Source organism: Silene latifolia, chromosome 9, assembly GCF_048544455.1.
Source record: "Silene latifolia isolate original U9 population chromosome 9, ASM4854445v1, whole genome shotgun sequence".
In the NCBI taxonomy this organism is placed as follows: Eukaryota; Viridiplantae; Streptophyta; class Magnoliopsida; order Caryophyllales; family Caryophyllaceae; genus Silene; species Silene latifolia.
Window position 1 is genome coordinate 205,303,725 of NC_133534.1, and position 18,998 is coordinate 205,322,722.

Here is an 18,998-nt window from a genome sequence, read left to right on the forward strand (position 1 = left end):
CGAAATTTGGATTGAACTCAACAAAAGTAATTGATAAGGGTTTCATCGGCTACCCCGTGCCCTTGTTGATGTGTTTTGGGCTATAGATAAATATTAGAGTAATTTTATCGACCGAGAGTTCTAAAAGTAGAATCGATTAAAGAGTTAATCCACCGAGTTATATTGATAAGGGTTTCATCGGCTACCCCGTGCCCAAGTTAATATGAATTTGGATCTTGGAATCATTTATCATAGTTGGGTAGAGGTCACTATGTAAATGCTATACTTGTTTACAAGTATTAATATAACGATGAATGTTTTTGTTTTCCCCTATTCCGTTATCATATTGTTCTATTTCTTTACCACTATTCATATACGATATCATTTCGTTTTTGATTCAAATCTCCATTAAAACATCGTAACCAAAGACAAAATTTGAATTTTCTTCTTAAGACCTCAAATTAACCATTGCTAAGGATCTCTTGTAAAGAGTATAGATTAAAGTTATTCATTATCAAACAGGTTTTTGATTCTTGACTAACACATCTACTTACAATGGATTGTTTTTCATATACTTAATTGAATTAAGTACCTTGAAGCGATAAATTGTTTTGGTGATTAGATTTTCAGAATTCGTAATTAACCAAAATAACGCAACCACTTCAATGAAAGTTTTAAGACTAAAACGAACAAATGAAGAGTAATCTTCATGAATTCAATTTTTGCTTCTCAAAGCAAAGACTCATTGAAATGAGTGGGAGCATTCTCTTAAACCGTTAAGATGAGAACGAGGTTCAAGAAGTAAGGATTATAATGGAATTGATACAAGGTAATGTTAAAAGTAAAGTTGTTGAGAATAGCGATACTAAACCTATCAATCCCGACTGATAAAGTTTCCATTGTCTTAAATGTTGGACACAAGAAAGGAAACTACCCCAAATTATTGATGAATCAACAAATTAGTTGTGGGACATCTAATAGGATCTTCTTCTTTAAATGTTTATATGATTGACATAAATTTTGCTAGTACCACACTACCACTTCGTCAATATTTGAAACCGGTGGTGGTTTACATCGTTGTACTTGATACATAGAATGATTAGAATATGACGACTAGCATCAATGATGTCGAGAGATAGAGTCATTGTGTACTCAATCTAGTTTTCGGGTTTGGAGTTGTACTTAATTGTGACTATTAAGTACATAAACTCTAAATAAGAGTACAAATTTGTTAAGATACAAAAGAGGTTTCACTTTTGTGACCCTATACACCATGATTTGATGTATGGCTAGCCCATCATCAAGGTGATTATATTCTAAACCAAGCTAGAATGATATATCATGAAGATGATGCAAGACTCAAATTGGTAACCCAAGATTAAACCTTAAATTTTGGAATGATGAACGCAAAGAGTTATCGAGTACTCTTGAAACCATTAGATTGTTAATGGTATATGCGTATCTTGTATTCAAAGCAAGATGTCTCGTGCCTTTTGGTTGAAAAGGAGATCGAGGTTGTAAATCATCGATCCAAAATAGGTTGATCGTTATCTTTACCAACGAGTTAAGTTGACTAATATGTTCACTTAATAAGGTAAATAGAGAAATCTTTGAAGAATTTCAAAGAGTTCAAGGAATTACGATTTAGTCGTGATGGGATTATCAAAGTGAAGACTTTGATATAAGCTAAATGAATTGTGATATAGTATCACAAATTAATCTCTCTTAGCATGCATTATGGAATAATGTATGGTTGGATAAGAATTCAAACGCTATTTGATATGGTTTGGACTTCAATCAAGTTACTTTGAGTTACTTGATCCTTTTGGGGAATTTATCATTTTTGTCTAATTTATTTTCCACTAAATCATATGAGATATGAAATGGTAATATGCCATATTTGTAAGTTTTCACAAAGAAACAAATGCTCATTTTTCCCTTTCAATTATCACGAGTACGACGGGTTTGCGGCTCGTGAAGCTGTCTTTCTAAAATACAAGTTTATTTCTAGAAGACAGAGTGGGAGAAATTATTTAAGAGCCACAAAGAATGTTATGTCGCAAGAAACTGGTCTTTCTTGGCTACATGAGACGTTTTGTGTAAGATGTTGTTTCTTTAAAACCTAGGAGGTTAAATTCGTCACTTGTTGAAAATGATGAATTAATGATACTTTTAAGAAAGTAAAGAACTTATAACTTACAAAAGAAATTGTTTGATTCAAATTGATTACTTCTAGAAAGTAATGAACATATGACTTACATAAGAGTGTTTAAGTCACAACTCAATATAAGGCTTAGAGCCATGAAAATCAGAAATAAAAAGGCTTGATTAGTGACAAAGGGTTTTTGCACTAATAAAGAGATATTTCAAAGCAAGATTGGTTGCAAAGGGTTTTTGCACTAATTGAAATGCTTAAGTCTATTTGGATCTTCTTAGGGATTGTGTTTCATTATGAGGTTATGAAATACATATCAAGTGAATCTAAAACCCACTTCTTCAATAGAAGGAATGTATTCAATACATGTCTTGAGTTTTTGAAGATTCTTGCAATCCTAAGATAATGTGAAACTTAAGAGAGGGTCTTAAGTAGGACATCAATGAGTTGGAATCAACATTTTGGATCATGTGATAAAACATTTCTCGATAAGTCAAGAAGTTGTGTTTATACATGGAGTTTAGTGGGAGTTACGGAAATTTTAATTAGTCCGATATGTGGATGACATGTTGATCATTAAGAATGATTTAAGACTTTTGGAGTATTAAAATACATCTGGAATATCCGGATTTATGAAGATAAATCCACATGATATTAGCGTCAGTAAGAAGTCTTATGTTGATAAGATTCATGACTAGTTCAATTAAATTGAACGTACTTGATTGATTCCATTTGCTTCCGCTGCCGGATCAATTAAATGAGTAATGATGTATAACACTTCATATACTTTGAGTATGATGAATTGTTTTCAAAATCGAATTTGAGTAATCTTTACCTGGTATATATGTAAAGATTACCCTTAAGTGCTTGCAAAAGCATTAAGGAAGTAAAGCAAAGTGTTTATGATGCAATATTGTGTAAGGGTGTTACACAAGTGACAATTGACAATTGAGATTGCACATGGTTTCTGACTAAACCATAATCAAAACACATTAGGATGGTTAAGATACCATTGTGGCAATGTTAATTAAGAAATAGATTTTCTAGAATCGTTCTAGGCAATAAAGAACAATGAGAGATATTTATAACGGAAATTGAGTACACTTGCAACCATGAGATGTGCAAGAAGGATGAGTCCCGCACACTATGAAAACAGTGGGAGCTATACTAAGGCTAGAGGGACTATGTCTTGATTGTATCTTGACACGTACTCAGAAAGTTTTGTAATGCAAATGTATACATTACAAAGGAAAACGAGTATGTAGTAAGGTTGAGTAAGGTACAAGAAGTTGATAAAACCTACTAACCAAAGCCTTCTCAAAGGCTAAAACATGATGAGTCATGTTATTTCAATTGAATTGAAATGAACAACTATGTACAAGATCAAATTAGATTATAGAACATGAAATAGTAATCAGGCATTGACTATACATGTGTGATAATCGCATTTGTCGTTCGAGTTTTATTTTAAAACTCTTTTATTATACTTTGTTACATCCAAACGGGTTGTAGAGACAATTGAACCCCGTTAAAGTGAACACGGATTAGCATAGTATTCGCCCATAGTCACTTGTATGAGGTGACGTCTCGAAGTGACTAGAGTGTGATGCGATTGATGGCAAGTTCAAGTGTCATACAGTCATGTGAGATGACTAATCGATCACATAGGCAGATGTTAGGAACACCTTGTCGGGCCTTATGACCGCTTATAGAGTTCTGGCAAATTTATATAGCCTGGTCGTGGCGAGAGCTGCTATAGTATTCAAATGAGTCGATTCTTTTGACTAAAGACTATTCACCTAAGATGGCTCGATTTGATTAACTTTGATTTGTGTTACTACGACCTTCGTAAATGGGGTCAAATGGGCATATTTTGGGTTATGATGGTGTGGCTAGTCGAAGGGAATGAGTGCGATAGGAATTGTCCATCCCCTTGTCAGGGTTAAAACAATATCTCGGGGCCACTCGAGGAGTAATGGGAAATGCGTGGCCACGCTCGGAAAGTATCTATGATAGATAAGTCCGGTCAATCGGTTATTCTCGGATCGAGGAAACCACTCTCGATATGATCACTTGCAAGTACGACCTGAAAGACACCTTGCATTGAGTGGGAGATAGTAATAGGACAAGAGAATTGGTGACGCACACTTGTCGAGGACAAGTGGGAGATTGTTGGGAAATGTGTCCTCAACAATAGTGCGATCATGTGATTTAAATATCATTATTAAATCTCATTTTAAAGAATACAATTGGGAAGTAATTTTATTGTCAACTGGTCAACATATATCGGTAATGATTGGCTGACTAGAGTTTGACATTACTGTCGTGTGACGGTGGTGATCAGTTGACCCCCTAGGTCATACCTATAGGGCAATACTCTTAATTGACTATTTAATTAATCGTATAATGTTGCGAGTTAATTAAATTATTTGAAAAATTGACGGACGATTTTGGAAGTAAAATTTACGTATCAAATTGAAATGTGATTAAATGAGATACGGTCTGAGTAATCAAATTATATCATTACTCGGATGAAATTATTGTTTAAAGAAACAATTGGATTTGAATGAATTATTATAAATGCGATTTATAAACGGTAAAATATTTTGGTACGAGTAATTATGAATTACTAAGTCAAATTTGTATATGACGTATTTTTTATTAATACGTTGATTTTTAATATGTTAAAAATACATAAACAATTTATGTTACATATGACAAGTGACATATTGACATTTGACAAAAATAATATGGAATCCATATTACAATGTGGACCGAAATATTGGGAAATAATTAACATATTATGTTAATTTAGATTAGTGGAATTGATCATCATTTCTCTAATATAGGCATGCATACCTATTACCTTTTGTGTAAGAGCACAAAGGCCATGCATATGCCATTTTCCCTTCCCCTACCCGGTTCTCCCTTGGAAAGAACAAGGGTTGTTTTTCCTTTTATTTTATCTTTCACTATATGCATAGTGGGTAAGATAATTTATTCATTCACTTGAGAATATAATTTTTAGAGAGATAAAAATTTTTCCTTCTTCCTCTCCTCTTCTCTCAACCGGTTTTGAGAGCAAAAATTACCAAATATTTTGGTTCAATTTTTCATTAGATTAATATTATACTAGATCAAATAATATTAATTAGATTAAGAGAAAGCCTTGGGTATAAAGCTTAGGGAGAGATCTTGCACTTAGATCTTGTTCATCCATAAGGGAAAGCTCAAGAGCAAAAGAAAAGGAGATTTCTTTTGTGCCCATATAAACCGAAATACCCATTGTAAGAATATGATTTTTCTCTATTTTATTTATTTGTTTGCATGCATAAAATCCGTTTTAATTTTATGACAAATTAATTAGACATATATGAGTATGTTAACATGTATAAAGATCTACATTTCCTTCAATATTAATCAACGGAAAAGGGGTACCCGCTGTTATGGGGCTATTTAGCTGGATATGAATAAAGCTTTTGACAGAGTTTCCTGGTCCTTCTTATTCAAAGTTCTCAAACTTTTTGGTTCCAAAGTTTTTAGGAAGCTAATCAAAACTTGTGTGAGAGCTGTTTCTTTGCAAATTCTTATTAATGGTACTCCTTCCAGCCGTATCTTTCCTCAATGTGGGTTGCGTCAAGGTGATCCTATTTCGCCTTACCTCTTTATTTTATGCATGCTGATGCGTGTCATTTATATGATGTTTTACACCTTATTTTACACGCATTTCAGAGCTCAAATATGTAGTTATGCTACAGTTTTCCCTATTTCCGTCTACTTTCGTGTTTTTGTGTAATATTGCAGAAATGTGAAGAATCCAGCAGAAATCGAGCTGAATCCGTCCCTAAGTACTTATCGTTGCATTTGACATGGAGTAAAGACTCGGAAAGCGACCTTGGTGCGCATTTCAAGGCCTGAAAGATATATTTGCGAGAGTTTCAGAAGCGAATTACCAGCTACAGTGGTCTATAGACTGACCTACATGGTCTATAGACTGTCAGAATGCTAAACAGAAGTCTGCATAAAAGAAAGTCAGTCGATCGACTGGTACCTTTGGTCTATCGACCAGACCACGATTATCAGAAGCTCCTGTACAGCGTATCTCAGTCGATCGACCGGTCCCAGTGGTCGATCGACCAACCCACGAGCTGACGGAAATTAGAAGACGCGAGAAAGCCCAAAGTAATTAGGTTTTCGGAATAAGTTACGTAAGACTATCTATATAACGTAACCCTATGTTTCAGAATAGGCTTCAAGTCATTGGATCTAGTTCCTATCATACGTATCTTTAGTTTACATACAATAAAAATACATTAGCTATTCGTAGTTTAGAATTCTCAAAAGTTCGTACCTTACTTTCGGATTCATCGCTTGTTCCTTTGCTTTGGTAATTCTAGTCCTTTAATTTCAGTATTGTTTTATTCGTTTCGTTAGTATTAATTCTTGCTAGATAGAATCCCAAGCCCTAGTTACAGTTTTATGCGAATTCATTCATTCAATTATTTCAATTATGCAATCCATTATGCTTATTATCAAATTAGTTCTTGTTACTTGCGTAAATATGTCTAGCTAAACACCTCGTGCTAAGATGTAGGTGATCTATGGCATAGATGGCATTAGAATAGGTGACCCCGAATTAGGGCTTGGTCGGTCGACTGGTGTAGCTGGTCGATCGACCGACTCCGTGTCTGATTAGCATCGTTTGATTCGTTGAGTGCAATATTTGACAATGAGACCGAGAGGAGACTTGTTAAATGCTTAGTTTTGACCAACTCGTAGATCGAGAGATAGGGGAGGGCATTAATTAATGGATTAAGACGACTAAATTGCTAAGATCAAAAGATAAGTAATTTAGGCTTTAGGAATTACTTTTCAGGGCGAGAGCTAGTACTAGTGAGACCTAGGGACTAGTAGCATAGGCCGAAAGGAGTTACTAGTTAACTTGGACCGAGAGGACATGTTTTATCCATCCTACACGACTATATTTCGGACTTACCTAGGATTGTGTGCCATCGCAACTATAGTGAACCGACCGTCTTAGTATTTCTTTTATCATTGTTTACATCCTTTATTACTCTTATTTGCTTATTTAGTTTATGTTATTAGCTTTAGATTTAATTCATATCAAAACCCCCTCAAACTGTTACCCTTAGACTAAAATTAAAAGCAACTTAACTCCTTACCTCCCTGCGGATCGAACCTTACTACCGCTTGCTAGTTGTAGTTTGGAATTATAAATATTATTTTTGATACTCACATCGACAGGTATCACATGCAGATCTTGTCGCTTCTGATTTACAAAGTTGAATCAAATGGTGAAATTGAAGCCATTAAACTCTCTAGGCAGAGCCATGCTATTTCTCATTTATTATATGCAGATGATTCGCTATTGAGCCTTCGTCTTACAACTTCTGCTTGTAAGTCCTTGCGAAGAATCTTGAATGATTTCAGCTCTATCTCGGGTTAAATGATAAATCATCAGAAATCGTACATCAAATTCAGCCCCAATACTCCGACGGATTTTAAGGAGCATATTCTTGATATTTTACATGTGCAATCAAAATCTAATTTCGGACATTATCTGGGTATCCCGATTGATCTGGGCAGAAGAAAATTGTCGTCTTTTCAGTTTCTATTGGACAAGATCTCAAATAAGATCCTTTCATGGGGGCCAACAAATTTTTCACAAGCAGCTAAGTTGATACTTATTAATTCAATTCTCATGGCATCCATTGCTTATGTCGCCTCCGTTATTCCGTTACCTCAGCAAATTACTTCTAAAATAAATTACCTAATTGATATCTTCTGGTGGAAAAAACCTCATAATACAAATGCTCAGCACTGGTTACATTTTGATCAATTACAACAACCAAAGGCGAATGGTGGGCTTGGCTTGAAGAATGCAACGATTGCTAGTCAAGCATTGCTGGCTAAAAATTTCTGGCGCCCTCACCATCAGTCGTCTTTGCTTTTTTCCAAAGTTATTCGATCCAAATACAAGAACGACTTTCCTTTACCCTCTAGCATATCAAAATAATCTGCATTATGCCTGGAAAGGCGTTGTCAAAACCATATTTTTACTTCGCGATGGAATTGCATGGAAATTTGGAAATGGAAAATCGATTGATCTTAAATCTGACGCTTGGATTCTTGGTAATAAGCCTACTTTTAAGTCTCGGATGCAACCTCAATCGGTTACTTTTGATGATCTTTTGCTAGACTCGACTCACGGGAACAAGAAAGTTATTTTTCAGCTCTTTAATAAAATTTCTGCAAAAAGTATATGTACCTTGGAACTCCCGCACCAGCCTATGGATGATTATATATATTGGAAGTTCACGGAAGATGGAATATACTCAGCTCGTTCTGGTTACTCCTTCCTTCTGAAAAAAAGGTTCCTTGTCTTCTTCCTTTGTTTCAAGTCATTGTTCCGACTTCCAGTTGGATTTAATTTGGAATCTGCCATGTGAACCTCACATTAAGATTTTCCTTTGGAAAATGGCCCATCAAATTATTCCTACTTCGGATGTGTTAATTAGAAGGGGTTTGGTAATTAACCCTATTTATTGTTCCTGCCGAACGAATTCTGAATCTATGAGCCATCTTTTCCGAGATTGTGAAGTCATCAAACGAGTTTGGTTTGCCAGTCACCTTGGAGTTCGAATGGATTCTACCTCCAATGTACCTTTTCATTTGTGGTTCCAAAATTTCCTAAGGTATTTATCTCACACTGATGCGGATGTTATTTGTGCAAAAATGCACTTTACCCTTCTACTTTTTGCTATCTGGAATCACAGGAATAATGTAATTTTTAAAGCTTCCCCTGTCAACCCCGTTGCCATTATACATGAGGCTGATCAGCTTCGCGCGCAGCAGCATGCTTTCAGTTCCAGGCTCCCGGAGAATGTACTTACACCTTCCAAACAGCCGGCTTCCTACCCCTCTTTCTCTGTTTTACAGCACTCTTACCACTACTTTGACATTGCCGTTGCTTTCAACAAAAATATGTCAACTTGTTCCTTTCAAATCCGCGACAACGATCTTGTTCTTCACGATTGTACTGACCGTTTCTGCAACTCTCGTCTTCAAGCTACCATCATAGCTCTACTGGAGGCCATGACTTATGCCTCCTCTCGTAGACTTCAAACGGTGCTGTTCAAAATTAGCAACAACAAACTTCTACAGTTGCTTTACAAAAAGTGACATGCATATAGTTCCGATAGCTGTTTCTAGTAATTTTAGTCATGTTAAGCTTTTCCTAAATTGTAATTAAACCTGATTTGTTAGCCGTTTCTTGTAAATTTTCTTGTTTATTTATAAAAAATTAGTACACCTTTGTCTAAAGAAAACCTATCCACGAACGAGTTATAACCAAAATTTTCCAAGTTTTAAAAAATTAGTAGTCTATACGACTCAATTACAATTTACAACTTTAAATTATTCTTCCAACCAAATTTCCCCAAGTTTAGAATAATTTGTAGTCTATACAACTAGGGATGTCAGTGGGACGGGTACAAGTGGGTACCGCCCCGCACCCGCCCCAAGGATGGGTAGAGCTTTGGCGGGTGGTGGGCGGGTGCGGGTACGAAAATTGTACCCGCCATGGTCATGGGGCGGGGATGGATTTTATATCTTACCCATCTAATACCCGCCAATCATTAAAAAAACTAGTAGGATTATGATAATTTTATAAATCTTATTTAGTTATAATTAAGATATAATGTTAATAATAACAATTATTTTATAAAGTTTTTTACTAACTTATTTGGTGAAAAAATAAAATTATAAAGATAAATTAAAAAAAATAGAAATTAATAATGATTAAACCAACTTTTACGAAAAAATTTATATAATAAAATTATGGTGTAACGGGTTAATTGGTAAGAACGGATGACGGTTTTATATTTCCACCGTTGGGAGGGGATGGTTTTGAAACTTGTCACCGTCACACGGGTGTGTGGGCGGGGATGGGTACGAGTTTTTCTTGGTGGATACGGGTACGGGGAGCCTATATCCACCACCGCCCCGCCCCAATGACATCACTATATACAACTCATCAAGTTTAGAAAAATTGGTAGTCTAGACGACTCAATTACAAGTTCCTTTAAACACGGAAGGCTACACGCCTACACTTGAACTAACGTTGCATCAAATAAGTCTACTACCCAAAGAAAATGAGTGAGCTATTTGACAAGCAGGCAGATTTGTACTTGGAAGGCCGACCCGATTACCCGAAAGAATGGTACAAATGGTTAGCGGATCGAACTCCGAGTCACTCCTTGGCTTGGGATGTCGGTACCGGAAACGGTCAAGCTGCCATTGCTGTATGTACTCCCTTCTCTTCTCTCCCTTTTATATTTCTGTTTTATGTGCTGGCCTGGATTTACGTTTAATTATATGTATGGATGGATCATGGATGTCTTGTGATTAGTTTTGTTCATATCGTTACAAACAAGGATTGATTGGACTCTATATGTATTCCTTGCTCGATTGACTTTTGTGTTCAAATTTTACTTGATTTCAGCAGGTGAATGAGTAAACCTCTCCCATTCATAATCATATGGGGTACCACTAACTTGATTTCAGCAGGTGAGATAAATGTGGTAAACGATATATTGACCGATTTTTAATATATTTAAGGGTTTTAGTATGTTTGACCAATTAATATGCTAATTTTAGTATTTGGTAAACAATATATTGAAAGAGCATATTTGGGGTCAATATGCTCTTTCACAATACCCGAGCATATTAGTTACCATATTCTAAAATAGGAAATTTTACTCCATTTTACAAAGAAAACTAACAACCTACTAATCGTAATCTGACAATTAGCAAACACCCAAACTAATTCTGCTAATTATAATATGCTAGTCAAGCCTTCTATAAAAACTGTCATTTATAATCTGTTTTTGCAATCTGCTTATGTTGAAATTATTTGCCGTTTACGAAACAAGGTCTAGATAAAACTTTTGAGTGAGGCGGTTTTACATCATTATAATTGTAAAGCGGATCTAAACAAAGCCATATTACCGGGTAAAAGCAAGTGATTAGTAAAAGATTTCGTTTTACTATAGTATAACGACTTATGCAAATATTTGTATTTTACAAGTTTTTTTTAATAATTCATATATCATATAACTGGTCTTACATAAGTTATTGAGAGGCCGACACATATGACATTTAATGGTCATATCAAGATTGATGGTAACTTTTTTATTTGGTGCCTCATTGATATTTCTAGAACAAAATCTCCTATCTTTTTACAATAAGTCATGTCCGTCCCAATCCATCACAAGTTTGCGACGTGTCAAATACCCATGTGAGTAGATAAAACAAAACAGATTGCTATTTTCTAGATATTCTGTTTTTGTCTTATTTACCTCACATAGGTAATACTTAATCCGTCGCAAGCTTAGGACGAATATGTCGGTTACAAATGAGAATTCTGATTTTTTAAAAACATTCCTGAGAATTACGAACCCTAACTAAAAAAATGATGAATTTGAAAGTATTTTGTTTAGGTTTTAAAAGAGAGAAATAAAAGAGAATTAATTTTCCCTTTTTGGGGAGGATTATTTGATGAAAATTTCAAAAAAGTTGTAGTATATACTACTCCCATCGTCCCGGTTAATTGTTGTCCTTTTTGGGGACCATTTGAGGGTAGTGTTATTAGATGACAGGTGAAATAATGAAATTAGATGATCAAATAATCCATTAAAGGTATGCGTAATATAGAAAGGTAAACAAATGAATAAGAGACCCTAAAATGGAAATGGTAAACAAATGACCGGGACGGAGGGAGTAAAAGCTGGTTGTAAACTTGTAAATAAATGACTAAATATGTTGTAGACTTGTACTTCGTAGATTTGTAGTTATACTCGTATTACATTTTACTGAGAAAGTAGTGAATAAATTGACCAAATAAATGGGCACTCGGTGAAAATCAGAGCTATGATTCTGCTTCTATACATTTACCTGCTGGTAAATGTGTAAGACGGCTTAAATAAGTACATATACTTTAATGAGTATCTGTGATTCTCAGTTATACACTCATCGTTTGTGGTTTGTTTCACTTGTTAAGGTTGCAGAGCATTATGACCAAGTTATCGCAACAGACGTAAGTGAAGCCCAATTGCAACGAGCCATCCCTCATCCTCGAGTCAAGTACCTGCATATCCCACCCACATTCTCAAAAGACGAGCTGATCTCCCTTATCGGACCGGAGAATTCAGTGGATTTAATCACTGTAGCCCAAGCAGTTCACTGGTTCGACCTCCCCACCTTCTACAAAACCGCAAGCTTGTTACTCAAAAAACCGGGGGGAATAATCGCAGTTTGGTGTTACAACAACGTTACAGTCAGTCCAACATTCGACCCTGTCATGGACAGCTTTCACAAGACAACCCTGCCCTTTTGGAACCCGAACATTCAGTATGTATTTGATGGGTACAAAACACTGTCCTTTCCTTTTGGAGAAGTTGGCCTTGGAAAAGAAGGGGAGCCCAAGGAAGTAGGCATACCTAAAACGTTGTCGTTCAAGGGGTTTGTAAGGATGTTGAAGTCATGGTCAGCCGTGGTTACGGCTAAAGAGAAAGGGGTTGATTTGTTGAATGAAGGTGTTGTTAAGGAGATGGAGATTGCATGGGGCGGGCCGGAGCTGGTTAGGTTGGTGGTTTACAAGGCTCATATGCTTGTTGGCAACGTCAAGGCTTAGTATATGTTTCTATATTAGGCATGCCTCTAATGATGAGTACAAAATAACGAATCATCAAATGAACAATTTGTCTTTTTTTTTTTTTTTTTTTTTGTTATTGTACGGAATATTGTTTAGTTGTCCTTATGACAATTTGCACCATTTGATTGTAATACTACGGTTTTATGAATCTCTGAGTACTCTATCGAGTGGGGCTTACTCTGTCGAGTAAGCATGTTTTGATTTACGAAATAGTGTTCTGCCTGTAGGGTACTCGATCGAGTAAGTGACACTCGATCGAGTATGTTACTTACTCGATCGAGTAAGTCGGTTAGCGGGTAATATTTTGACGGGTTTTGTTAATAATGCGAATTAGTATATATAATACTCCGTTAACTTTCATAAACACTTTTGTAAACCTAATACACTCAAAAAGAGATTGCAAACTACGTTGTTCTCCTCATTCGCATTATTGGCAAATTCCGGAGCTAGAGAGGTCGGATTTCGTCGTTCTTTGTATCATTGTGATCCTTGCGTCAAGGGTAAGTCCTACGTACCATTTTTATAGCATTTGGTTAAGGTTGTTTAAACCCTAATTTTGGGTTTGGGGGTTTTCTATGTTTATGTTGATGTGGTAGTGATTGTATGATTATGTGTATAGGAGGAGGATTCGTAGAGGAAAGGTTTTTAGACAGCTGCTTGATCGTCTACTGTTGTGTTGCATTCCAGGTAGCCAGGTAGGGTTTTCCCTACTCAGTATTAGTTACATGATATGTGTGGTGAATTGTGCTGTAGTTAGTGATTGTTGATTGATTCAGACGGTTGTGATTGTATATTGTTGATTGGTTCAGACGGTTGCTGATTTTGGTGTTATGGTTACTATTTATCTGTCTGTGTTCTTCGGGGCGCGTCCCTGACTGAGTGGAGTCACTTGCGGGAGTGACTTCACGCCCTTGTTTCGCCTTCTGTGGAACCCGCCACAGAAGGGATGTGCACATTAATGGACTTGGGTTTATCGCTCGATGGAGATGAGCGGGGATTTGGTGGGTACGGTTGCGGTCCCCCCACTGGCGGTGTGGAGTATCTGTTGCGATGGGTACTCTGGCAGGGCTACACACTTTAATGTGTAGTCAGTTATGTGGAGATTGACTATGGAGACTGGGGTTTGATGTGACGATTGAGTTGTTTGCTATTTGTTGTACTGTGATTTGTATTGTGTAATTAGTACTGACCCCATTTAAATGTTTTAAAAACTGTGGTGATCCATTCGGGGGTGGTGAGCAGTTGTTGAGCAGGTATGAGACGATGCGTATGGGATAGCTGGGATGAGTCACCACGTTGCAGTTTAGAAGTCTTCCGCTGTGTCTGACACTTAATAGTATTTTGACAGTAGACAATTTTGAGAACTTGTATTTCTTTTTTAACAGTTTTGGTATTGGCATGTAATCACGTTAAACATTATTTACTTTTAAGTATGTTTCGTTATTGTTTTATGATTATCAATGCCTCGGTAAACCGAGATGGTGACGTCCTTATACCTAAGTGGTCCTGGTAAGGCATTTGTAGTATGAGGGTGTCACAAAGTGGTATCAGAGCGACGATCCGGAAACCTGTAACCAATGAACCTAATGAACATAGGGGATCAAAATAAAATGAACCCGGGGTAGAAGTTGTAGGAGCTAATGCAAAGGCTTGGGAGACGTCCTAAAGTCGCGAACTCGCCCTACAATTTTGAACCGGACACCATGGGATATGAGTCGGGATCACTATGTGTTTATCTTGTGAATTGTGTATCTTTGTAGCAAAGTGTGGTATGAATCGGTGAATGTATGTATGTGGAGAATGGGGAATGTGTAGAGAAAGATGATAATGAAGTGATTTTATACATTATTGATTGAAAGCATGATAGTTGTTTTACGATATGGCATTATAGAGATATGGAAAGAAAGTTTGTTTGGTTTGAGTTATACATAGAGTTATATATATATATATATATAGTATTAGGTTCAAGAAAGTCCATGTCTTACATGTGAGTCCATAAGTTCCCTTTAGAGCCATTGGATGAGGAAGATGGAGGGTTGAGATTGGAAGCAAAAAAGGAGGATTAATGCCTAATAAAACACTCCCCCTCTCTACTTTACTAATCCACACTAATCAAATATTAATCCACTATATAACCTTTATTTTTCCCCCAACTTCTCTCTCATTCACACAATTCACTTCTCTACTCCCTCTCTAAAACCCAAATTAATTCAAAACCCAAATAATACTCTCATCCTAACAAACCCAAATAATTCAAATCTAAAAAATAAAAAAACCCTCCTACCAGTACCCACCCTCCAAAAAAAACCCTCCTATTCACCCTCCACACCCACGACCCACCACTCCTCCGACGACCATAACCACCCGTCACCAACCCCAGGTATACCACCTACACCAGCAGCCCCCACCACCGCCACAACAACACCACCATTCGGCACCACCCACCGCGACCCAACAGTGCCACCACCGCCAACACAACCCCCATTTCTCCCAGATCTGAGCCACGTCACCACCTCAGCAACCCACGGTCGACTCACCCCCACCATTGCGCCCACTACCGCCACTCACCCACGCCACCCCACAACCTTTTTTTTTTCAGATCTGCAAAAAAACCACCATCAACCGTCCTCTCCACTCGTCACCACCAGCACACACCACCGCACTGCCCTCCTGCCACCACAACCCTTGACTCGCCAGCCCACCCACCACCACCGGCATCACAACGACCGCGTCCTCTCCACCACTCTTCGCCACCAGCTTACCCACCACCGCACTGCCCTCCGTCTTCATCCACTGCTTCTTTCCTCTCCTCTCGTTTTTCTTATTATTTTTTTTGTTGGATGTGTTGGTGGTGTCAGATCTAATTTCACTTTTTTTTTCCTAATAAAGTCACGTCTCCCTCCTCTGGTTTTTGGTTTGTTTGTTTTCTTTTGTACTGCTAACAAGCACAACCATACGCTAATTTGATGGTCGAACAAACCTTGTAAAATGCAAGCGTGACAACCAATTCCTTCTATAAAAACCATTGTATTGTTTTCGCTTTAAAGAAACTCTTTCCCTAATCTCTCTTTTTTTCCAGATTTGCTTTTTGATTTTTTGAATTTTTTGTCTTCTTCCACTTCCTCTCTTTCTCGTTTAGTTTTAGTTTTATTTATTTTTATTTTTTTCCATCCCTACCAGTCTTAGATCTACTTTTTGTAGTTGGTTATTTTTTTATTTTATTTTTTTGTATTTTTTGTCTTTATATTTTTCCTTTATTCTTTTTAGATCTAGTTATGAAATTTTATAGATCTTGTTTATATTTTATGATATCTTTTTATTCTAATTTTACATCTATTAAAGTTACATTTTTTTAGATCTTGTCTATTAAAATTAGATCTATTAAAGTTACACTTTGATCTATTAAAGTTACACTTTTGTCCATTAAAATTACACTTTTTTTTATTAAAATTACACCTTTTTTTTGTTTATCATTTTTTATTAAAATTACATTTCATTAAAATTACACTTTTTTCTATTAAAATTACACTTTGATCTTGTCTATCATTTTTTATTTTTTCTATTAAAGTTAAATTTTCTCCATTAAAATTACACTTTTATCCATTAGAATTACGCTTTTCTCCATTAAAATTACACTTTTATCCATTAAAGTTCTATTATTAAAGTTACACTTTTCTCCATTAAAATTACACTTTTTTCTATTAAAATTACATTTTTCTCTGTTAAAATTACATTTTTTTGTGTTAAAATTACACTTTTTTTTGGCTAAAATTACACTTTTTGTTGTTAGAATTACACTTTTTTCTGTTAAAATTACACTTTTCTTCATTAAAATTACACTTTTTTCTGTTAAAATTATACTTTTTTCTACTAGAATAACACTTTTTCTGCTAAAATTACACTTTTTTTTTTGTTAGAATTACACTTTTTTCTGTTAAAATTACACTTTTCTCCGCTAAAATTACACTTTTTCTGCTAGAATTACACTTACTACTATTGGACTAATGTTACACTCTCCATGGACTTGGTCATATTCTCATATTCTCATTGGACTAATGTTACACTCTCGATGGACTAAAATTACATTCTCAGTGGACTGAAATTATACTTTTCTGGACTAAAATTACACTTTTCTGGACTAAAATTATATTCTCCTTGACTAAAAATAACAATCTCATTGGACTGAAATTACACTTACCTGGACTAAAATAACACTTTTTGTCATTAAAATAACACTCGTAAAATGCTAAATTACAATAACTTGTGATAAAATGACAAAAATTCAAAATATTATTCGTTAAAATCACTCGGAAAAGATTGAAGTTAAACTTGTAAAACGCTAAATTCTCGAAAATATTCCTTAAAATTACACTTTTTCCTGTTAGAATTACACTCGTAAAATCCTAAAATGTCGAAAACTTGTCTCGAAAAAAAAAACGAAGAAAACCGAAACAGGAAAAATGTTAACAAAATTTTGATAAACTTTGAAGTATAAGACAAAATATGGTGTTAATTGTGTATGATAATGAATTAGTTAATGTATTATTAAAATTAGAGAGAGAAGTGAATTAATTAGTGTTAAGTGTATTTTTTGCTTTCAATCTCAACCTTCCACCATTCATGATCCAAGGGTTGTGGGAGGGACTTATGGACTCAAAATATATAAGGGACTTAAGAGAACTTTGCTATATATATATATATATATAGAGTCGGGATCCGGTGAGAACTCCTAAATATTTGAGGATTGAGGATTAGTGAATACAATATCACATGTTCTTCAATACAATATCACGAAAAGTTTGACCTTTGCCAAAAAAAAATTTTTTTTTTTGAAAAAAAAAATTATAATTTTTTTTTTTTGCACAGGTGTTTTTTTGTGTGATATTGTATTGAATAACCTGTAATATTGTATTGAACAACCTGTGATATTGTAACGAAATCCTCAATCCTCAAAAAGATAGTGTATCCTCACATGATCTCATTCCTATATATATATATATATATATATATATATATATATATATATATATATATATATATATATATATATATATATATATATGTTGTTGGTAGTGTTGTGCGAGTTTATATAGCTGAAAGTTTGAGTAAGATCATGAATAATTGGTGGAAAAAGATGAATAATCGTTGTATGATAATATGATTTCTGATAAAGCATGTTGTATGATGTAAGAGATTTTATAATGTTGTTATGCTAGTAACATGTGAATAGGGGACTTGATGTTATATATTTGTGATTTTGTTTACGTAAAGTTATAAAATAAAAACATGTAGGTAATACATGCTTGGTAAGTTGATTGATGTATGTGCACGATGGATGTTGTTGCTTGGTTTCTGAAGATAGTAACATGTGGTTAAGGATACCGGTCTTATGAGTATTGAGTTATTTTTGTTTACCTTGTTGTCGTTTAAGTTGTTTGGAAGTAAAATCAAGTAGTTGTGTTTTCGATTATAGAGAGGTTGTCTTTAAACTGTTGTAACTTGAGATGTATATATGATTTTGATGTGATTCCAATTGAAGGTGATAGCTTGTTCTTTTACGATTCTAACGATAGGTCACACGCCCAAAACGACCAAGAAATGAGTGAGTTATGACCGTTTTACGAAAACTGGACAGTGCTGAGAAACGCGTAGGGTACTCGATCGAGTGGCCCTCACTCGATCGAGTGCACCTCTTGTTACTCGATCGAGTAGCCCTGGTAATTTGTTATACGTATCTCTGACCTTCACCTACTCGATCGAGTAGGCTATTCACTCGATCGAGTGGCCTGTACTCGATCTAGTGACCCCTGTTTTGAGTCGTATGCTTATCTTTTGGCTTCGTTGCATATTATATTTAATTCAAAGGTGTTCTTTGGCTTCTTCATGCATTGGTCCTGATGCGTAAGTTACCCAATCTGATGATGTAAGGAGTGGCACCTGTGGTGAGTATGAGTTCGGTGGGAGGACATGAGTTATACGTGTTGTGATAGATAGTGGAAAAAGAAAAGGAAGGTCGGTATGGCTTATTGAGGCGTGGAGCATGTTTTGTGAGATTAGATTAGTGACAAGATTGTGTATTGAGTGATGTAAAAGTAAGGGAATGTGGGCAAAGGATGGTATGAGTCTAAG

At 35.6% G+C, this 18,998-nt stretch overlaps 1 protein-coding gene across 1 annotated transcript; it reads left to right on the plus strand.

Moving 5' to 3' along the window:
• The first annotated feature begins 10,175 nt into the window (after nucleotides 1-10,175).
• On the plus strand, nucleotides 10,176-13,017 carry LOC141600391 (uncharacterized). The gene is made up of 2 exons (XM_074420623.1): nucleotides 10,176-10,458; nucleotides 12,216-13,017. The coding sequence occupies exons 1-2, from the start codon at nucleotides 10,309-10,311 to the stop codon at nucleotides 12,846-12,848; spliced, it is 783 nt and encodes a 260-aa protein (XP_074276724.1). The 5' UTR covers nucleotides 10,176-10,308; the 3' UTR covers nucleotides 12,849-13,017.
• Nucleotides 13,018-18,998: the final 5,981 nt, after the last annotated feature.